Source organism: Orussus abietinus, unplaced genomic scaffold (assembly GCF_000612105.2).
Source record: "Orussus abietinus isolate OABI.00-Male unplaced genomic scaffold, Oabi_2.0 scaffold160, whole genome shotgun sequence".
NCBI lineage: Eukaryota > Metazoa > Arthropoda > Insecta > Hymenoptera > Orussidae > Orussus > Orussus abietinus.
The window spans coordinates 77,733-92,915 of record NW_019394352.1 but is presented as its reverse complement, the minus strand read 5'-3'; the positions used below and the strand labels follow the sequence as shown (position 1 = coordinate 92,915).

The 15,183-nt window shown below is 45.8% G+C and overlaps 3 protein-coding genes across 12 annotated transcripts; 2 read left to right on the top strand and 1 right to left on the bottom strand.

The window, feature by feature from the left end:
- Positions 1 to 443: 443 nt before the first annotated feature.
- On the top strand, positions 444 to 2,590 carry LOC105702871 (ER membrane protein complex subunit 2-like). Its single transcript, XM_012430800.2, has 7 exons — positions 444 to 863; positions 1,022 to 1,135; positions 1,214 to 1,364; positions 1,437 to 1,580; positions 1,818 to 1,974; positions 2,042 to 2,137; positions 2,206 to 2,590. The coding sequence occupies exons 1-7, from the start codon at positions 830 to 832 to the stop codon at positions 2,377 to 2,379; spliced, it is 870 nt and encodes a 289-aa protein (XP_012286223.1). The 5' UTR covers positions 444 to 829; the 3' UTR covers positions 2,380 to 2,590.
- A 138-nt stretch (positions 2,591 to 2,728) lies between these two features.
- LOC105702870 (tRNA (guanine(10)-N2)-methyltransferase homolog) lies at positions 2,729 to 5,381 on the bottom strand. Of its 6 annotated transcripts, none has more exons than XM_012430796.1 (11): positions 5,226 to 5,381; positions 5,023 to 5,135; positions 4,725 to 4,940; positions 4,578 to 4,643; positions 4,245 to 4,490; positions 4,035 to 4,169; positions 3,707 to 3,970; positions 3,495 to 3,633; positions 3,229 to 3,427; positions 3,011 to 3,137; positions 2,729 to 2,923 (listed from the first exon to the last, which is right to left on the bottom strand). In XM_012430796.1, the coding sequence occupies exons 3-11, from the start codon at positions 4,788 to 4,790 to the stop codon at positions 2,765 to 2,767; spliced, it is 1,401 nt and encodes a 466-aa protein (XP_012286219.1). In that variant the 5' UTR covers positions 4,791 to 4,940; positions 5,023 to 5,135; positions 5,226 to 5,381; the 3' UTR covers positions 2,729 to 2,764. The 6 variants fall into 6 exon arrangements, with proteins under 6 accessions (XP_012286219.1, XP_012286220.1, XP_012286218.1 ...); XM_012430797.1 differs by having other exon boundaries at positions 4,725 to 4,921; XM_012430795.1 differs by having other exon boundaries at positions 4,725 to 5,135.
- Positions 5,382 to 6,666: 1,285 nt separating this feature from the next.
- Positions 6,667 to 14,695, top strand: LOC105702880 (ral GTPase-activating protein subunit beta). 5 transcript variants are annotated; one of them, XM_012430814.1, is made up of 21 exons: positions 6,667 to 7,165; positions 7,307 to 7,727; positions 7,964 to 8,178; positions 8,247 to 8,430; positions 8,545 to 8,805; positions 8,935 to 9,120; positions 9,269 to 9,373; positions 9,464 to 9,604; positions 9,671 to 9,909; positions 9,975 to 10,205; positions 10,288 to 10,441; positions 10,578 to 10,685; positions 11,063 to 11,164; positions 11,345 to 11,485; positions 11,533 to 11,885; positions 11,975 to 12,390; positions 12,465 to 12,879; positions 12,954 to 13,275; positions 13,362 to 13,628; positions 13,710 to 13,959; positions 14,054 to 14,695. In XM_012430814.1, the coding sequence occupies exons 1-21, from the start codon at positions 7,130 to 7,132 to the stop codon at positions 14,169 to 14,171; spliced, it is 4,665 nt and encodes a 1,554-aa protein (XP_012286237.1). In that variant the 5' UTR covers positions 6,667 to 7,129; the 3' UTR covers positions 14,172 to 14,695. The 5 variants fall into 5 exon arrangements, with proteins under 5 accessions (XP_012286237.1, XP_012286236.1, XP_012286235.1 ...); XM_012430813.1 differs by having other exon boundaries at positions 9,951 to 10,205; positions 11,551 to 11,885; XM_012430812.1 differs by having other exon boundaries at positions 9,951 to 10,205.
- The last annotated feature ends 488 nt before the right edge of the window (positions 14,696 to 15,183 follow it).

Sequence of the window (15,183 nt, the reverse complement as noted above, 5' to 3'; positions counted from 1 at the left end):
GTTGGGAGACAGAGATGAGTTGGGAGATTGCTCGCGGGCAGGGTCGTGCGATCGCATCCTGTGCTGCTTTCTGGTGTCGTACGTTAGCTTTCACCGTTTTTTGCCCCCAAGGGCGGCGCAACGAATTTCTGGTAGGGGCTCGCGCATTCGTGATGGCGGTGCCGTCTACCAGTCGCCGTTGGCGGCTCACGTACTCGTTATGATAATACCATGCGACTGTTGACGGTAGTGGCTTACCTACGCTTACCAACACTTTTATAAATTTTAACCAACTATTTTATCAAAGATGCTCATCTCTGATTTTATCCGCAAATGGGGGGCAAAAAACGGTGAAAGCCGACGTACGAAACCAGGGGGCAGCACAAGATGGATCGCGTGACCCTGCCCATGAGCAATGTCCCAGCTCATCTCTGAAATACATTATCTGGGGTATTTTACTTAACAACCCTGTTCTTATCAACAGAAAGAGGAAAGATGGACAGTGATACTAGATAGGACATTCACCCTCAATAATATTGAATGATTATATTCGACGACGAGTTTTTCGGGAAAAGGGTTTATCAGTGTTTATTGTTGTGTTTTGATACAGTTGCCAGGGTTTGCAAAAACAAAATTTAACCCTTTGGAGCGTACCTTAGCAGCCATTTAAATCCCCACGACATGGTTTAAAAGGCCGAGGCGTAAACATTTTCCTGATCGCACTCTGTTGATAATGCGGACTCCTCCTGCCACTCCTAGAACCTAACCTCAAACGGCGTCGATAAATACCTCCGTGTCAGCCTTTGGTTTGATTTATTTACTTTATTTTACACTCCTTGAATAAATAGTAATGGCATGGAATTATGACAAAATGTTATGGACGGGTGAGTTGGATATTGCTAATATATTTACGATCGATTTGTTGAGACAAAATTGAAACTTGTAGTTGTTGATTATTAGTGTACCTGCGACACGTAGTATAGTTGAATTGACTGATTAAAATATGGGTCGAGTCATGGTGTTTCTTATATTTTCAATTTAGAGGTTCGTGACCTCTTCAGAACATGGCGAGAAGAATCCGAACGTAGAAGTAAAGATGTCGTTGATTTGTGGGAAAATGTATTAATGCTGAAAATGGATCAACTTGGAAATGAAAGTATGATTATTAAGTATATCCTGTATTTTCGAAATGGTATCTGTAATGAACGTGATGCTGTGAATTTTATGTTTTTAGAGTATTTGGTATTGGAACAAGTCTGCGTCGCAGCACTTGATTGCTGCCAGTTATTATTGGCAGAATTCTGTATAAAACTACTAATGAGAAAATTCCCTGGAAGTCTAAGAGTACATAAATACCATGCGATGCACTTGGAAGCCCTTGAAATGTAACGTTTATTACAATATTTCTGATAATAGGAAATGAACCGGCATAAATTGTAATGATTTCATGTCCTTAGGTTTGATGAAGCCTTAGAAGTACTGGATTCAATTATTAAAAGGGATGAAACTAATACAGCTCCAAGGAAACGGCGAATAGCTATTTTAAAAGCTAAAGGTCGAATACCAGAAGCCATTAAAGAACTCACGGATTATCTAAAAATGTTAGTTATGTTCCTTATGCTTTTGCATCAAGCCTGAGAATATCTGATTAAAGCCTTAGGCATTGTTTTTTGACACTATACATTTTTTAACATACCTCTTTAATAACTCGTACTTGTAATGATTACCTAGCACGCTTTGTTCTACTAACCTGGGAAATATTTAAATGTCCAGGCTAGGGTACATGAATTTAATTTTATTGAATTAGATCTAGCAGGGCTTTAACTTTATTTTTCCAGATTTGTGAGCGATCAAGAAGCATGGCACGAACTATGTGATTTATATTTACAAGAACATGATTACTCAAAAGCAGCATTTTGTATGCAAGAACTCATTTTGCATAATCCACATAGTCACTTAATTCATCAGAGATACGCCGAAATAAGATATTCTGAGGTAAGTTTGTATTAACTTGAAATATTTTAGATGTTAGAGTTAGTAACTAAGAAATTCTTATTTGCAGGGAGGGTTAGCAAATATTGATATTGCCAAGACATATTTCTGTCAGGCGATAAAATTAAATCCAAATAACGTCCGTGCACTTTATGGATTATTACTGGTAAGTTCATTGCGTCAATATGAATCAAACAGTGATTACACCTTAACGATACGTTTCAATATTTGTAGTCGGCGAATAATATTGCTTCAACGTCAAAATGCCCACCAAATAAGAAGAAGCAGGCAGTAAAGCTTGCCGAATGGGCAGCCAATCAAATTGAGAAGCACTACAGGGAGAAGGTCTCAAACGAAGACCTTAAAAGCATAGAAGGCTTGTTAGGACAATTGCAGCTTGAAGGTTAGGGTACAACTGAAGATTTAGTAAATATTTACGAACACTAGGTAATAATTTGTATATTTGTCTGAATGTTGCAATACATGTAAATGCAGTGTATTCACGTTTTACACTTCTTCAACCGAATACTTGAGCCGGTATCACGAAGTAGACATTACTTATGTACATGTTTATCAAAGAATAACAGATTATTAATTAATGAATAACATTCCACTGAGAGAGATTTGAAACTGTACATTTGTAAAATATTATCCCAAACTTTTGGTTTAACAATTAGAGTTTATCTTGTGGATATCCTGAATCGCTCTTCACTTACGATAATACATTTGAAATGTTTTATGCATGGACAAATTATGAAATAATTATAAGTTTACAATTTAAAAGGATGTATGGTCACCTCGCGGTGTCCTTTTTACTCAACTCCCACATAGTTTTATTCCTCAGTCTCTCATCTGCTCTCTTCATTCGTCTCTCTTTTCGTGACTCGTCCCTTAAGCCAAAATATTTTTCTCGAAAGTCGGTTACATTCATAATGAATGTATTATCTGAATCCTGTTTAAATAAATGATGCGAATTATGAAATTAGTGTCGAATCGAACCAATCTGATCCCTTAAACCAATGTATTCATATATTCAAACCTGGGGTTCTCTTAATTTTCTATAAGTCAATAGTCTGCGACTGGTGTAATTGCTGAGTACTTGTTCCGAATTGGCTATTAATGATAAGCATGAATGTTGAGGCAGTTGGTCCTCTGAATAATGTTCCCTGCAAAATACATATTCTTATATCAGTACAATTTATTAGTTTTACAAGAGGAACATTCTTTTTTTTTATATGAGAGCATAAGTAGGCCTACCTAAATACAGGAAACCAACATACCAACCGGCCATTGATCTTAAGATGTTTTGCAGAAAAACTTAGCAAATCTCTGTATAACTGTGGTAAACCGTATTCTACTTTAGATGGGATGTGTGTGGCCACCTGGTGTCCTTCTATTACAGGATTTATTTTTATCGATCCTAAACGTTCCGTAGCTTCTCTTATACCATAAGGCGCTGAATGTAAAAATCTATACTTATACCCACAATAATACTGTATACTTGTAAGAGAGAATCGACTCACGATCAGTGATGATTGAATCTACACGCATGTCAGATTTCCACAGTGGTAAGGAGAAGTCGGCAACTAATACATCTATATAGTGGGAACCTTTTCCATATTGATTAATATTCATGGCTACGCATTCACCCTCACTGCGTGCCTAATGGTTAAAACAGGTGTAAAATCAATTTTTGAAACGGTGTATTTGTGTATACATTGATTAAATCGTTTACCTTTTGTTTTATTCGACTGGGTCTGGTTCTTCCGTGCAGCATTAAGTAATCTATGTCCGTTCCAAGGGTATAGCCCCCAAACTGTGACGCGGCGACTAAAAGAGATCCAGTGCCAACAAATGGGTCTAGTACCATGTCTCCTTCTTTAACTTGTGCCTGGTTTGCCATTATTAATGACAGTTGGGGATCCATACTTGTATTACCAATGAACTTCCGAGTCTTGAGTGACAATTTTTGAATCAGTTCCCTTTGACCATCTGTGATCTTGAAAATACTTTTTATGACAACTATTCTTTACATAGAATTTGAATGTTTTCCTTTATCTTACCCATCTCCCAAAAAACAGTCCACAGGGATTCTCTGGAATTGCATTTGGATCCAGTCCATAATATTCTATATAAAACAAGGATGTATCTGGATTTTTCAAGTTAACAGGACCATCCAATGGTAGATAATTAAAACTCTGTTATAAATGGCAAATGGATTAATAGCGATGAAATTAATAAATACTGTTTAATGTAATACTTATCAAACTTACTTCTATTTTTTCTACTTTCTGCTGTTGAGTGAAATGTTTGCAAAACGTTTCAACCGTGATTCTGAACGATTTATCTGGATTAATGTGAACTTTAATGTTTTCTCCAGAATACAACCTAAGGTTGTCATGAAATTCTTCAAAACCCTGACCATCAGCCCACAATTCAAGACAAAAACGAAGCGTCACGGATCTGCGAGCGATTTCATGAACTACACTTTCCGACGGTACCTCGATTATCCAGTATGGCTGAAAATGAGCATATTAGGATTACATATTATGGTAATAAAAATACTGAACATCGATACAAATATTCAACGTTAATAGTCAACTTACATGATCTTCAGGCTTCGTTTGTGCTCTCAAGTTTATATTAAGCATGTCTAGAATCGAATCGATCTCCTGAAATTATTGAAACCATTTTTCTATGAAAAATTACATCTATAATTACTTACTCCATTGACAGATGAACCATGAACTTACGGCAACTCTAAAATCAACGTGTTCATGTGCAAACCACAACAGATATGTTTTCCATTGAGTATTCATGATTACTTCTCTCCTATGTAATTTTTCGTCAAGAAATTAATTTAGTTCCATTTCATGAATATTGCGTATCGTAGCGTAAACATGAGCAAAACCGTGCAAAGTGCGCACGTGGTATATAACAACAGAGATCCCTGATAACAAGAGAAGCTCCTGAAATGTGTCATTTTCAAATGCTTTGAGCATGTTAAAGAATAACATAGAGTGTCCATGGCTTGAGTTTCATCTCTATCACCTAGCGAATGCAACGGGAAAAAAAGATTCCTCGAATATGTAGGTAACGTTCGGAGTTGACATGTATCAAGGAGTTCGTCCGTGCTAAACGACGTTTCTGCCATCTGACGGCTTCTGCGGAAAGTGTTAACTTGTTATTTTGGCCTAGATTAATATCATCTCTGTTAATTTGTTGCAGCAAAGATGAGTTGGGAGATTGCTTACGGGCAGGATCGTGCGATCGCATCTTGTGCTGCCCACTGGTTTCGTACGTTAGCTTTCACCGATTTTTGCCTTCAAGGGCGGTGCAACGAATTTCTGATAGAAGCTCGCGCACTCGCGATGGCGGTACCAACTACCAGTCGCCATTGGCGGCTCACGTACTCGTGATGGTAATACCATGCGGCAGTTGACGGTGGTGGGTTACCTACGTTTACCGAACTGCTCGCTTTTGATGGTAAGGGAAGAACACTCGTGACGCTTCATTTGACTTTATCTACTTATCTACTACTATTAAGTACATTGTTGCCGCGAAGTCGACGTGATGTGGAGCTTTGGGGCACGCGTCGGTGTGTCGCGTACGGAACTCTCATGCAGCGAATCTGTGTGAGTTCGATCGCTCCTAGAAATCTTCGCGCATCCCAACCAGCCAAGCGCCAAGCTACGGGTCGAGAAGTTGAATATGTGTGCGTGCGGCGCTACATTCGACAAGTATCCGGGAGACTCGAAAACTGCGAAAAATCCTCTCGAGGCTTACCTAACTGCGGATATAAGCCGAGTTATTTCGCGCATGATTTTCACATTTCCCTACTAGCGTTATCGAGAGTTTTTAGGAGTATCTAGAGCGAGTATCCGGCACTCTCCGGTACTCTTCGGCAACTCTCCGACACTGTACTGCACTTAACAACACGCAACGGCACTGCACGGCCTTCGATAAGGCTCGAAAATACTTGAAAAATGCTCGATAACGCCCGAAAACCTTCATAAACGCTCTCGAAACGCTTGGAAACGCTCAATAACGCTAGTAGGGAAATGTAAAAATCATACACGAAATATCTCGGCTTATATCCACAGTTAGGTAAGCCTCGGGAGGATTTTTCGCAGTGTTCGACTCTCACGCACACTTGGCGAGTGTAGCGCCGCACGCACACATACTCAACGTCTCGACCCGTAGCTTGGCGCTTGGCTGGTTGGGACGCGCGAAGATTTCTAGGAGCGATCGCAACTCACACAGATTCGCTGCATGAGAGTTCCGTACGCGACACACCGACGCGTGCCCCAAAGCTCCACATCACGTCGACTTCGCGGCAACAATGTACTTAATAGTAGTAGATAAGTAGATAAAGTCAAATGAAGCGTCACGAGTGTTCTTCCCTTACCATCAAAAGCGAGCAGTTCGGTAAACGTAGGTAACCCACCACCGTCAACTGCCGCATGGTATTACCATCACGAGTACGTGAGCCGCCAATGGTGACTGGTAGATGGTACCGCCATTGCGATTACGCGAGCTCCTATCAGAAATTCGTTGCGTCGCCCTTGGGGGCAAAAAACAGTGAAAGCTAACGTACGAAACCAGAGGGCAGCACAGAATGTGATCTCACCATCCTGCCCGTAAGCAATCTCCCAACTCATCTCTGTTGTGTCCCCTTGGGCCTGGCTACTCTCATCTTCTCTCTGTTGTAACATAACCACGAAAATTACCTAGGGTATCTTACTTGCCCAACTCTAGAAGGGGATGTTGATTGTGATTTGTGACAGATTCTGACAGATCGTCACAGCTTGTTTCAAGTTGTTTCGGCTCGATGCGAACCGATGATTCGATGCGTGTTCGCGTCATCAAAAAGTTTATACAAAATTTCGCGCCGTATTGCATGAAGTATCGACGGAGCGTTTGTATTAAATCTACGAAAGAGGTAGTCGTGGCACAGTAAACGCGGTTAAATATTTCCAGCCACGCGACACATCAGGTTACGCATGTCTACCTTTCACTCGCTCGCATTCGAATGTCAACGAGTCGGAGGCGTGCTGGGAGGTTAGTCGTCGTCATCGAATCATAAACACCCCCGGCGAAGCTCGTCGGTGTCTCCTTGATATATCGAATCGTACGACGTGTACGCGCATGATAATCTATGAATTTAGGCGTATTCAACAGAGTCAATCTAAAGGTAACTGCAGAATTATATTTCTCCATGTACGTAGAGAGTATGAAATGCAACTCCCCGACAAGTTAGCTGGCGGTGGTGCTACGACAGTTGTTGATTAGAGGTAACTAGGTTATGGTACTCATGAAGACTCGCATTCGTCAGGACTCCGGAGGAGGGATGTATTCCGAATGGGCCTCCTTAAGTGGCCTGGTCCAGCAAGGTTCTGCAGGAAGTCAAAGCGTATTGGAAAAGTTTCCTCAAGGTGCTGGACGCGAGGTTGCCCTGTCCATAGTCCGTCAGCTTGCTGCCAATCTTGGTATCGCTCGCGCAGCTGAACCTAGCCCGCTTAATGCGGATAAAGAGGTCCAATGGTGCATGGAAGTTATATGTTATGGATTGTCTTTACCATTGGCCGAACACGATACGGTTAGAGACTGTGTCAACGTTTACTGCGAGTGGCTGTCCGCTCTTTACTCTACACCAAAAGTCTCTGTCCCGAGACCGATTATAGAAGATCCTAATTTCTACGCCCGAAAAATCATTGGACACTTTCACAATTTATTCGTCCCACGAAAAGGAGAAGGTAAAACTAGAAGTTTCATTAATTGTATTCTCTGGATTTTCATTAAAAAGTGTTATCGTGTACATTAAGTTATCTATTTAAACTAATCTCTTGTTCCTAGCATGGCCATTTATATATCAGGATCTAGGTAATAATACCTTGCAAATTTTTCTTTGTTAACGTTCTACATGGTACAGTAGATACAAACCTCTGATTTATTTTATAAAGCAATATAGAATCGATATTCTTTTTCTCAGGTGCCGATACAATTAACAGGCAAGCCGTTCTTTGTCACAGAGTGTTGAGAACGTTACAGCAAGTAGCAAGAGGACCTGTGATCTTAGAGCGAGAAACATGGGAAAGTTTGCTGATATTTTTAATAGGAATTAACGATGCATTATTATCGCCACCCGCAGTTAGAGAAGATGCCGGTGAACAACTCTGCGAGAGAGTTCTTGGTGTGTTATTGGAGGTAAACTATATGCTCTAAATTCCACGCCCATCATTTATTTAAACCTACAAGTACGTTATATCTGGTAGGTGTGGCTTGTGGCCTGTGAACGCAATTTTCCCTCGCCACCTTTGTGGCGAACGCTTAGAGAGTCCTGTCTTCGATGGCGTCACCGGTTAGCACTGATCGAGCAGTGGAATCGCGTGTGTTTGGCGTTGACTGCTAGATTACTGCAAATCATGTACGGTCCAACTTTCCCAGAATTAAAAATAAGTACGTAGATACACTTTTATTTTATAAATTACTCCGTCAACTTAGATTACACTTCGTGCACAAATACAGGTGATGAGTAATTCCTCGTAATACATCCTAATACATGATTTCAAGGTGAAGAAGACGTACAATTGGCACCACTGACAATGTCGGACGAAGCAATCACCCAGGCATGGTACAGACTGCTGCGTACAGTCGGTGATCCGGTAGATCTATGCAGACCAGCTGTGATTTCGCAGACGCAGGCGTTTCTGCGATACGCAATCGCCAGTCCGAACGTGGTAGATCCCTGTCAGCATCCATGTCTACAGAACTTGCCGCAGATATTCTTAAAAGCCATCAAAGGCATCGCCGGGCAAGTCGATGCCTTTCTCGGTAAGTCGATGGCGAGGTTCCCCGCGGGTCTCCGTTCTTTCGATCGGCACCTCGTAGAGAGAACCGTGGCACAGCTCTTGCCTCGTCCTTGTGCGGGTGGTGGCTGCATGCGGATGTAAAATGTTTCAGGGGTTTCACAGACGTGCTGTTGGGAGGAGTGTTGCCTAACAAGCTTTACTCCTGGAGCCGGCGTCGGCGGGGGTGTGGCGGGGGACAGGATGGGCGGAAGAGACCAGCCGCAATCCTCCCCTACACCCCCGACACAGCGCAGACTCGCCAAGAGCTTCAGCGTTACACCTTCCGCCGTCACTAAGGGTAGATACCGAGGCGCACCTCTTTCACTCTTCCTCCTATAAGGGAATTTTCTCAGCACCCGAAATCTCGTAGATACTCTTTTACGCTCGCAAAGATAGGAATCAATCCGAGTGCATTCCTGGAGTTCAACTGTGTTTCCATTTAACAGGGATACCGAAAGCCTCCTTGATAGGGTTGACGAGCAGCCGGGCCTCCAGCAACCCTCCGGTGCCCTCGCCTAGCTCTGGACCCTCCTCGGTGTCCAGCAGTACATGTAAGCACCGTTGAAGAACGCTATTTACGATATTTCCGATAGAGTTCCTCGATGTTGAAGACGGTATTCGATCCTGGCTGATGGTTTCAGCCGTTACGTCCCTCGGCCAGGATGTCAGGCCGCCCCTGGCACCTGGACGACCAAAGTGCAACAGTATTCTGCATCTCTTCGGGGAATGGCTCTTCGAGGCTGCTTTCATAGGAACGGATGGGTGGTCTCAGAACCTGCCACGTAAGTCTACGTCTTGCGAATCACTCTCTGGAAGAAGTAGATCGACGAAGAGAGTCGTTCCTTCAGAGCCATCCGGAACGTCGAAGCGTCCATCGTCGGTGCTCGTCGACGGGCCCAGCTCTTTGCAGGAGACCGTCAGCGAGATCCCAGCCTCCTTGAACATCGACCGGTACGAGTCGGGTCGAGCCGAGGCGATGGGGGCGCTGTGCAGGATTTTTTCCGCAAAGAAGACGGGCGAAGAGATCCTTCCCGTGTACCTGGCCAGATTCTACCAGGCTATGTTCCACGGCCTGAAGGTCGACGAGGTACGTCTCCCTGCTCGTCGACTATTCTCAGCCCAAGTCAGATTCGTCGACGTTTTTTCCTGCAGTCGAGGGAGTGCGGCGAGACGCTGGCCAGTATTCTGGTGAACTCGGCCGACCTGTTCCGGCTCGACCTGGATGGAATACAAGTCCTCGTGCCTGCGGTCTTGGTAGCCTTGGAGGCGGTCCTTCCGGAGAAGGACCTCAAGCTGAGGTCCAACGCGGTGTCGAAGGTCGAGCTGAGAAGGGCCTCCATCCACCTGTTGCTCTCCATGCTGACGCTGCCGCTGCACTTTCAGGTGAGGACGGTCACGGTCGGACCTCCATCGACCTCGTCGTTCGGCCATCCGAGTAAGATATAAGCGGTTCCTTCTACTACAGAATCTAACCATCAGGGAACTGCCCACGATGTTGTCCGCCATTAGCCAGGAGAAGAGCCAGATCACTTTCGGCCAGCTGAAACCGAGGCTTATGAATCTGCTGATCAACTCTCTGCAGGTGGAAGTCGATCCACAGAACACGCACATGTTGCTGGGTACGTTCGCATCGACCCAAAGAAACATCCCTGGTGGGAGAAAACGCGGTTCAGCTCAAAGTACAAGAAGCTGATTGAGACTCGTTTCCAGTTTTACGTCATAATTGATAATTTATTTTCCCCCTACGATCAACAGGTGGGTTACTGCTGAGCGTGCAGGACTCGGCAGCGGCCGAAGAGCTGGATCAAGTGACTCAGCCCGACCCGGCGAGCAACGATTCGGCGAATAATTTGCTGTCTTCAGGTATACCTTTCGAGCGACCGCTCAGATTAATCGCCGTCGATCCGTGCCATCGTCGCGTTTGCTCGCGATACGTCTACTTTGTAGCGTATGGCTCGCAAGACGCCGCGTTAGGCTTGTTGCTTTAGGCAGGAGACAGCGCCGCCAAGAGTAAAGCGTTCAACCGCCGTAGCGGTCTTTTGATTTTTTCAATCTATTTACATCTACGTGTACACTTGTATTTATATATTTACATATTTATATACTTATAACCGTCGCCACTTTCCATTCATATTTGCTGCTTCCACGTGCTTCTGTGATGTGGCCGTTTTTTCTATTTCTTTTTGGGGTTGTGTTCCGTTGTGCATCCGCCATTGTACCGCGCCGCCATCGCTTGATAGTCACCAGCGATTCAGCCAGTCAGATAAGCATTTCCAGTGATCTCCGCTCGCTCGGCGATGCATCCGATATCGCGACCCTTCAAGAGGATAGCGTTGCTTTTGGTAAATACTCGAATTTAATCAATCCTTGTACCGTACTTGTACATAAGCGCCGTAGAATTGAGTCGGCCACTTGCCACGTGGCTCGATGCTCGGCATGCAAGTAGAATTATTTAGACGACGTTCAAACTCGCGACGCCATTTATACCGGAGTCGTTGATTCGCTCGATGCCTGCGTTTCAGATTCCGCCCACGCATTGTTCGTGCGAGCGACGTACTTAGTTTGCCACCGACTGATCTCCTCTTGGAAGACCGACCTCAACGTCTCCCTGGCAGCCCTCGAGACGCTGTCCGGCCTGGCAAGGACGCGGATTCAGGAGACAGGTAAATCCTGCGTGGATATTTATTATTTACCTACATTTTACCATAAGGTATCCACCTGTTTCCAGACGCCTTGGAGTGTAAAAGAGCCGTCAAGTGGTTGTGCGATTACATTGCTTCGCAATGCTGGCGGCCACCTCCGGCTCACTCCAAGGATCTGCACTCCTCCATCGTTGCGGCTTTCGGCTGCTTGACCACCTGGTTGACCGCCCATCCACAGCTTCTACAGGACAAGGACTGCCTAACGACGGTTTTAGAGGTCGTGGAGCTGGGGGTGTCCGGGACGAAGAGCATCGGAAAACCTGGGGAACCGATTAAGATGAAGGACGAGAAAGAGCTCAAGCCGGCCTCCATGAGGGTGCGCGATGCGGCGGACGCTCTGCTGACGATTATCCTGGAGCAGGTACCTGGTGGAATAAAAAATATTGAGAATAAACCCTTGAAAAGGGTCGTGATGTTATTTTTAATACATGAATGCGTTGGGACGTGCAGGTCGGATATTTTCCTAGTGCCTGTGGGGCGCAGTCGCTTTCGTCGTTGCTCGACGAGGTCTCTTTGGTGCGCCAATGCAACAGCTGGCTAGGAGGTGGACGGATCGCTCGGCAGATTGCCCTGGAACGTTTCCGGTATTTCGTGGCAGAGAACGCGACAATGTTGGCCCTGTTGGAGGAGCCTCTCGGAAGTGACGAGGATCCTCAACCGATGGTGACCGTCCTGGTGCGAGGGTCGTTCGGCAGACACGCCTGGATCATGCAGCTTCGACATCTCCCGAGACACAGGTCCAGCGCTAGGAGCGTCCTCAACGCCAATCCTGGAAGACCTCTACCCCTAGCCGAGCCAGAGCCACGTACGGAGTACAAGCCGAAGTTCTTCCCTGAAAACGTGGACAGGATTCCGCGCTGCAAGGTGTACGTTGAAATTGGCTACTCCTCTTTTTAGACTCCGCAGATGAGGTAATTCCCAATTGACCTTCTTGCCGTAGGGATGAATCGATACCGAGCTTGGAGGCCGTGATGAACGACAACGAGGCCACGAAGAAGGAGCACCGAGTGCTCTCCCAGCTGCTCGATCGGCAGATAAGCCTCGAGTCGATCACGTCCGACCGCGGCTCGGATCGAAACTCCGAGGATAGGATAGAGGAGTGCCTCCCTCCCAAGATCTGCCACGAGTTCCAAACGGCGAGGCTCTTCTTGAGCCACTTCGGCTTCCTGAATCTGGACTCGAAAAAGAACGAGGATTCCGGAGCGAGCGGCCTCATCGCGTTGGACCCCGTCATCCCGGGATTCTGCGCCGACCTGGAGTGCCTGGATCGCATCAGCTCCAGGACCTGCGACACCGTACACATTTTTTACGTCAAGGCTGGCCAAAAGCACGCCGAGGAGATCCTGTCCAACGTGGTAAGGAACTTCTTTTCGGGATATTATGTTATATTCTTTTTTATTTTCTACGTGGAACTTTACGTTGCCTCTAGATGTACGCGTCCAACGTCTGTCCTGAGTTCCTGGAGTTCCTGAACTCCCTGGGATGGCCAATCTCCGTGGCCACCCATGCCGGCTGGACCGGCCATGCCTCCACATCCTGGAGGACGACGTGTCAGCAACCTCCTGGCTCGCATCCCGTTCGCTTCGCCTCCGACCATGGCGGTTCGCTTTATAACGGCGAAACCCATGCCTTGTATTGGGCGGATGAAAGCTCGGAGATCGCTTTCGTGGTGCCCACCCAACCCACGGGGCCGCTGATCTCCGACTCCATGGATGACAGTACTTATGGCAGTGACACCGGCAGTGGCCAGGGTGAGAAAGAGGATCATCGTCCTCGCGAGTAGACCTTAAAGACTCAGCCGAGGACGTTGAAAGACGGGTTTGTTTCGGTTTTTCAGTGTGGTTCGAGCGAAGCATCAGTGAGTGCACCAGCAGCAGGTCCTGCTCGGTCTCGCAGTCGGTTATCCAGAGTTCCAGGACCATGTCTCTAGACCTAGACAAGCAACCTTCCAGCTTGGCTGGGTCGGGTCCACCGAGTACGCAGTCCAACAGTGATCCGGTCAGACCAAGGAGGTCGACGAAGCATTCCGTGCCTCTGCAAGTCGATACGAGGATCATGGTGGTTTGGCTAGAGAGCTTGGAGGATCATCTTCAGTTCCCCATCGGTATGGCCGTCCTGATAATGCTGGATCCATGTTCTAGGGTCAGCTCCTCGTGGTATCTAAACGTTTGATGCTTGCTTTTAGCCGCGGTATTACCTTGCACGCACACGGGTTTGGAACATTCGAGTACCCTACGACCCTCGGATGTCCAGGTGATATTTCTGCAGTCCTTGGCCAGTGGCCTGATGAGGGTCAGACTGCAAGGCCCGGTATCCAGGATCAACCTGGCGTCTCCTTTGGTAGACGGCATGGTCGTTTCCAGAAGAGTGCTGGGGACGTTGGTCAGGCAGACGGCGCTGAACATGGCTCGCAGGAGAAGGCTTGAAAACGATAGGTGAAAGATTGAGGATTTTTACAATTATGACCGTTTCCTAACGGGCAATCCTTGCCTAGCTCTTATCTAAGGAACGCTTCATTCTCCTCCGCAGTTACCACCCGCCGCACGTACGCAGACGACTGAAGATCCAGGAAATGGTACAAAAGTATAAACGGAATCTCACGCAACCTGAACTGCTGACGCTTCTGTTCAGTAGCATGCAGTGTTGAAGTAGCATAAGCTCTAGACTCGAATTCCATGCTTTAAAAAGACAGGCCGACCGAGAGTTTGGTGGACGAGTCACGATTTCTATGCGAAACGTCGCCTAAGTGCAAACTCACCGTCTTATTATTTTTTTAACACTCGGATATCCGCCATCAGGTGATACTTCGCACGTTCCAGTACTTAAATCTTTCCGGGCATTAAGCGTATGCCTTTGACATCTTTCGTTGGCGTTATTAGAGGATTTACGTACGTTAAAGAGTTCGTTCGCACAATCAGCGCGAATTGCATTTCTTGATCAGTGCTCGCGGCCGATCCTGTACATTTGTATCGACGAAGGTGTAAGATACAGATCCTTTATCGCGGCGATATTTTCTAGACAATTTCTTGTACAATACGCGTACACGCATTTTTACAGGCGTAGGATAGAGAGTCTACGTTTTCATGTACCCCTACGACGCCAGGACTCGCATCTCCGACTTTGCATATTATTCCGCTCACTGTAAATACAAATAGAGGATAACTTTTTCAATCGTCAACGGTTGCTTTCCCGAGTCTTCCTCGAAATCGCGTCCTCGTCTTTGGGAACAATGAGCGCCATGTTCCGAGGATTCATCCAGGTATGCGTAATCGGAGCATCATCACGTATGCGTGAGTCACGAATCCCCTTCCTTTTTCTACGCCGGTTCCCTATAACTCTCCTGCCCTTTGACAAAGGTTGGGTAGATGTAATCCGTCACGTAATATACGTGAATTTCTACGCGTTTAACACGTACAGCACGTCCCTAGTTTTCTGCGCAAGTGCGAAGGATATTACGCCCTTCTAATTCTAAATAGGACATAATACATCCAGCTAGGAATTTGATATTAAACAGGGTTAAGTAGAAATAATTTTAAACAAGCGCCAAATTAATTATTCCTTACAAATATTTACGTGCTACGTATGCGCTAAAAGACGTTTATTACCTGGCGGAAACATATGGCGTGCATTCCCGGTATCCGCCATATTGGGAACGTAAA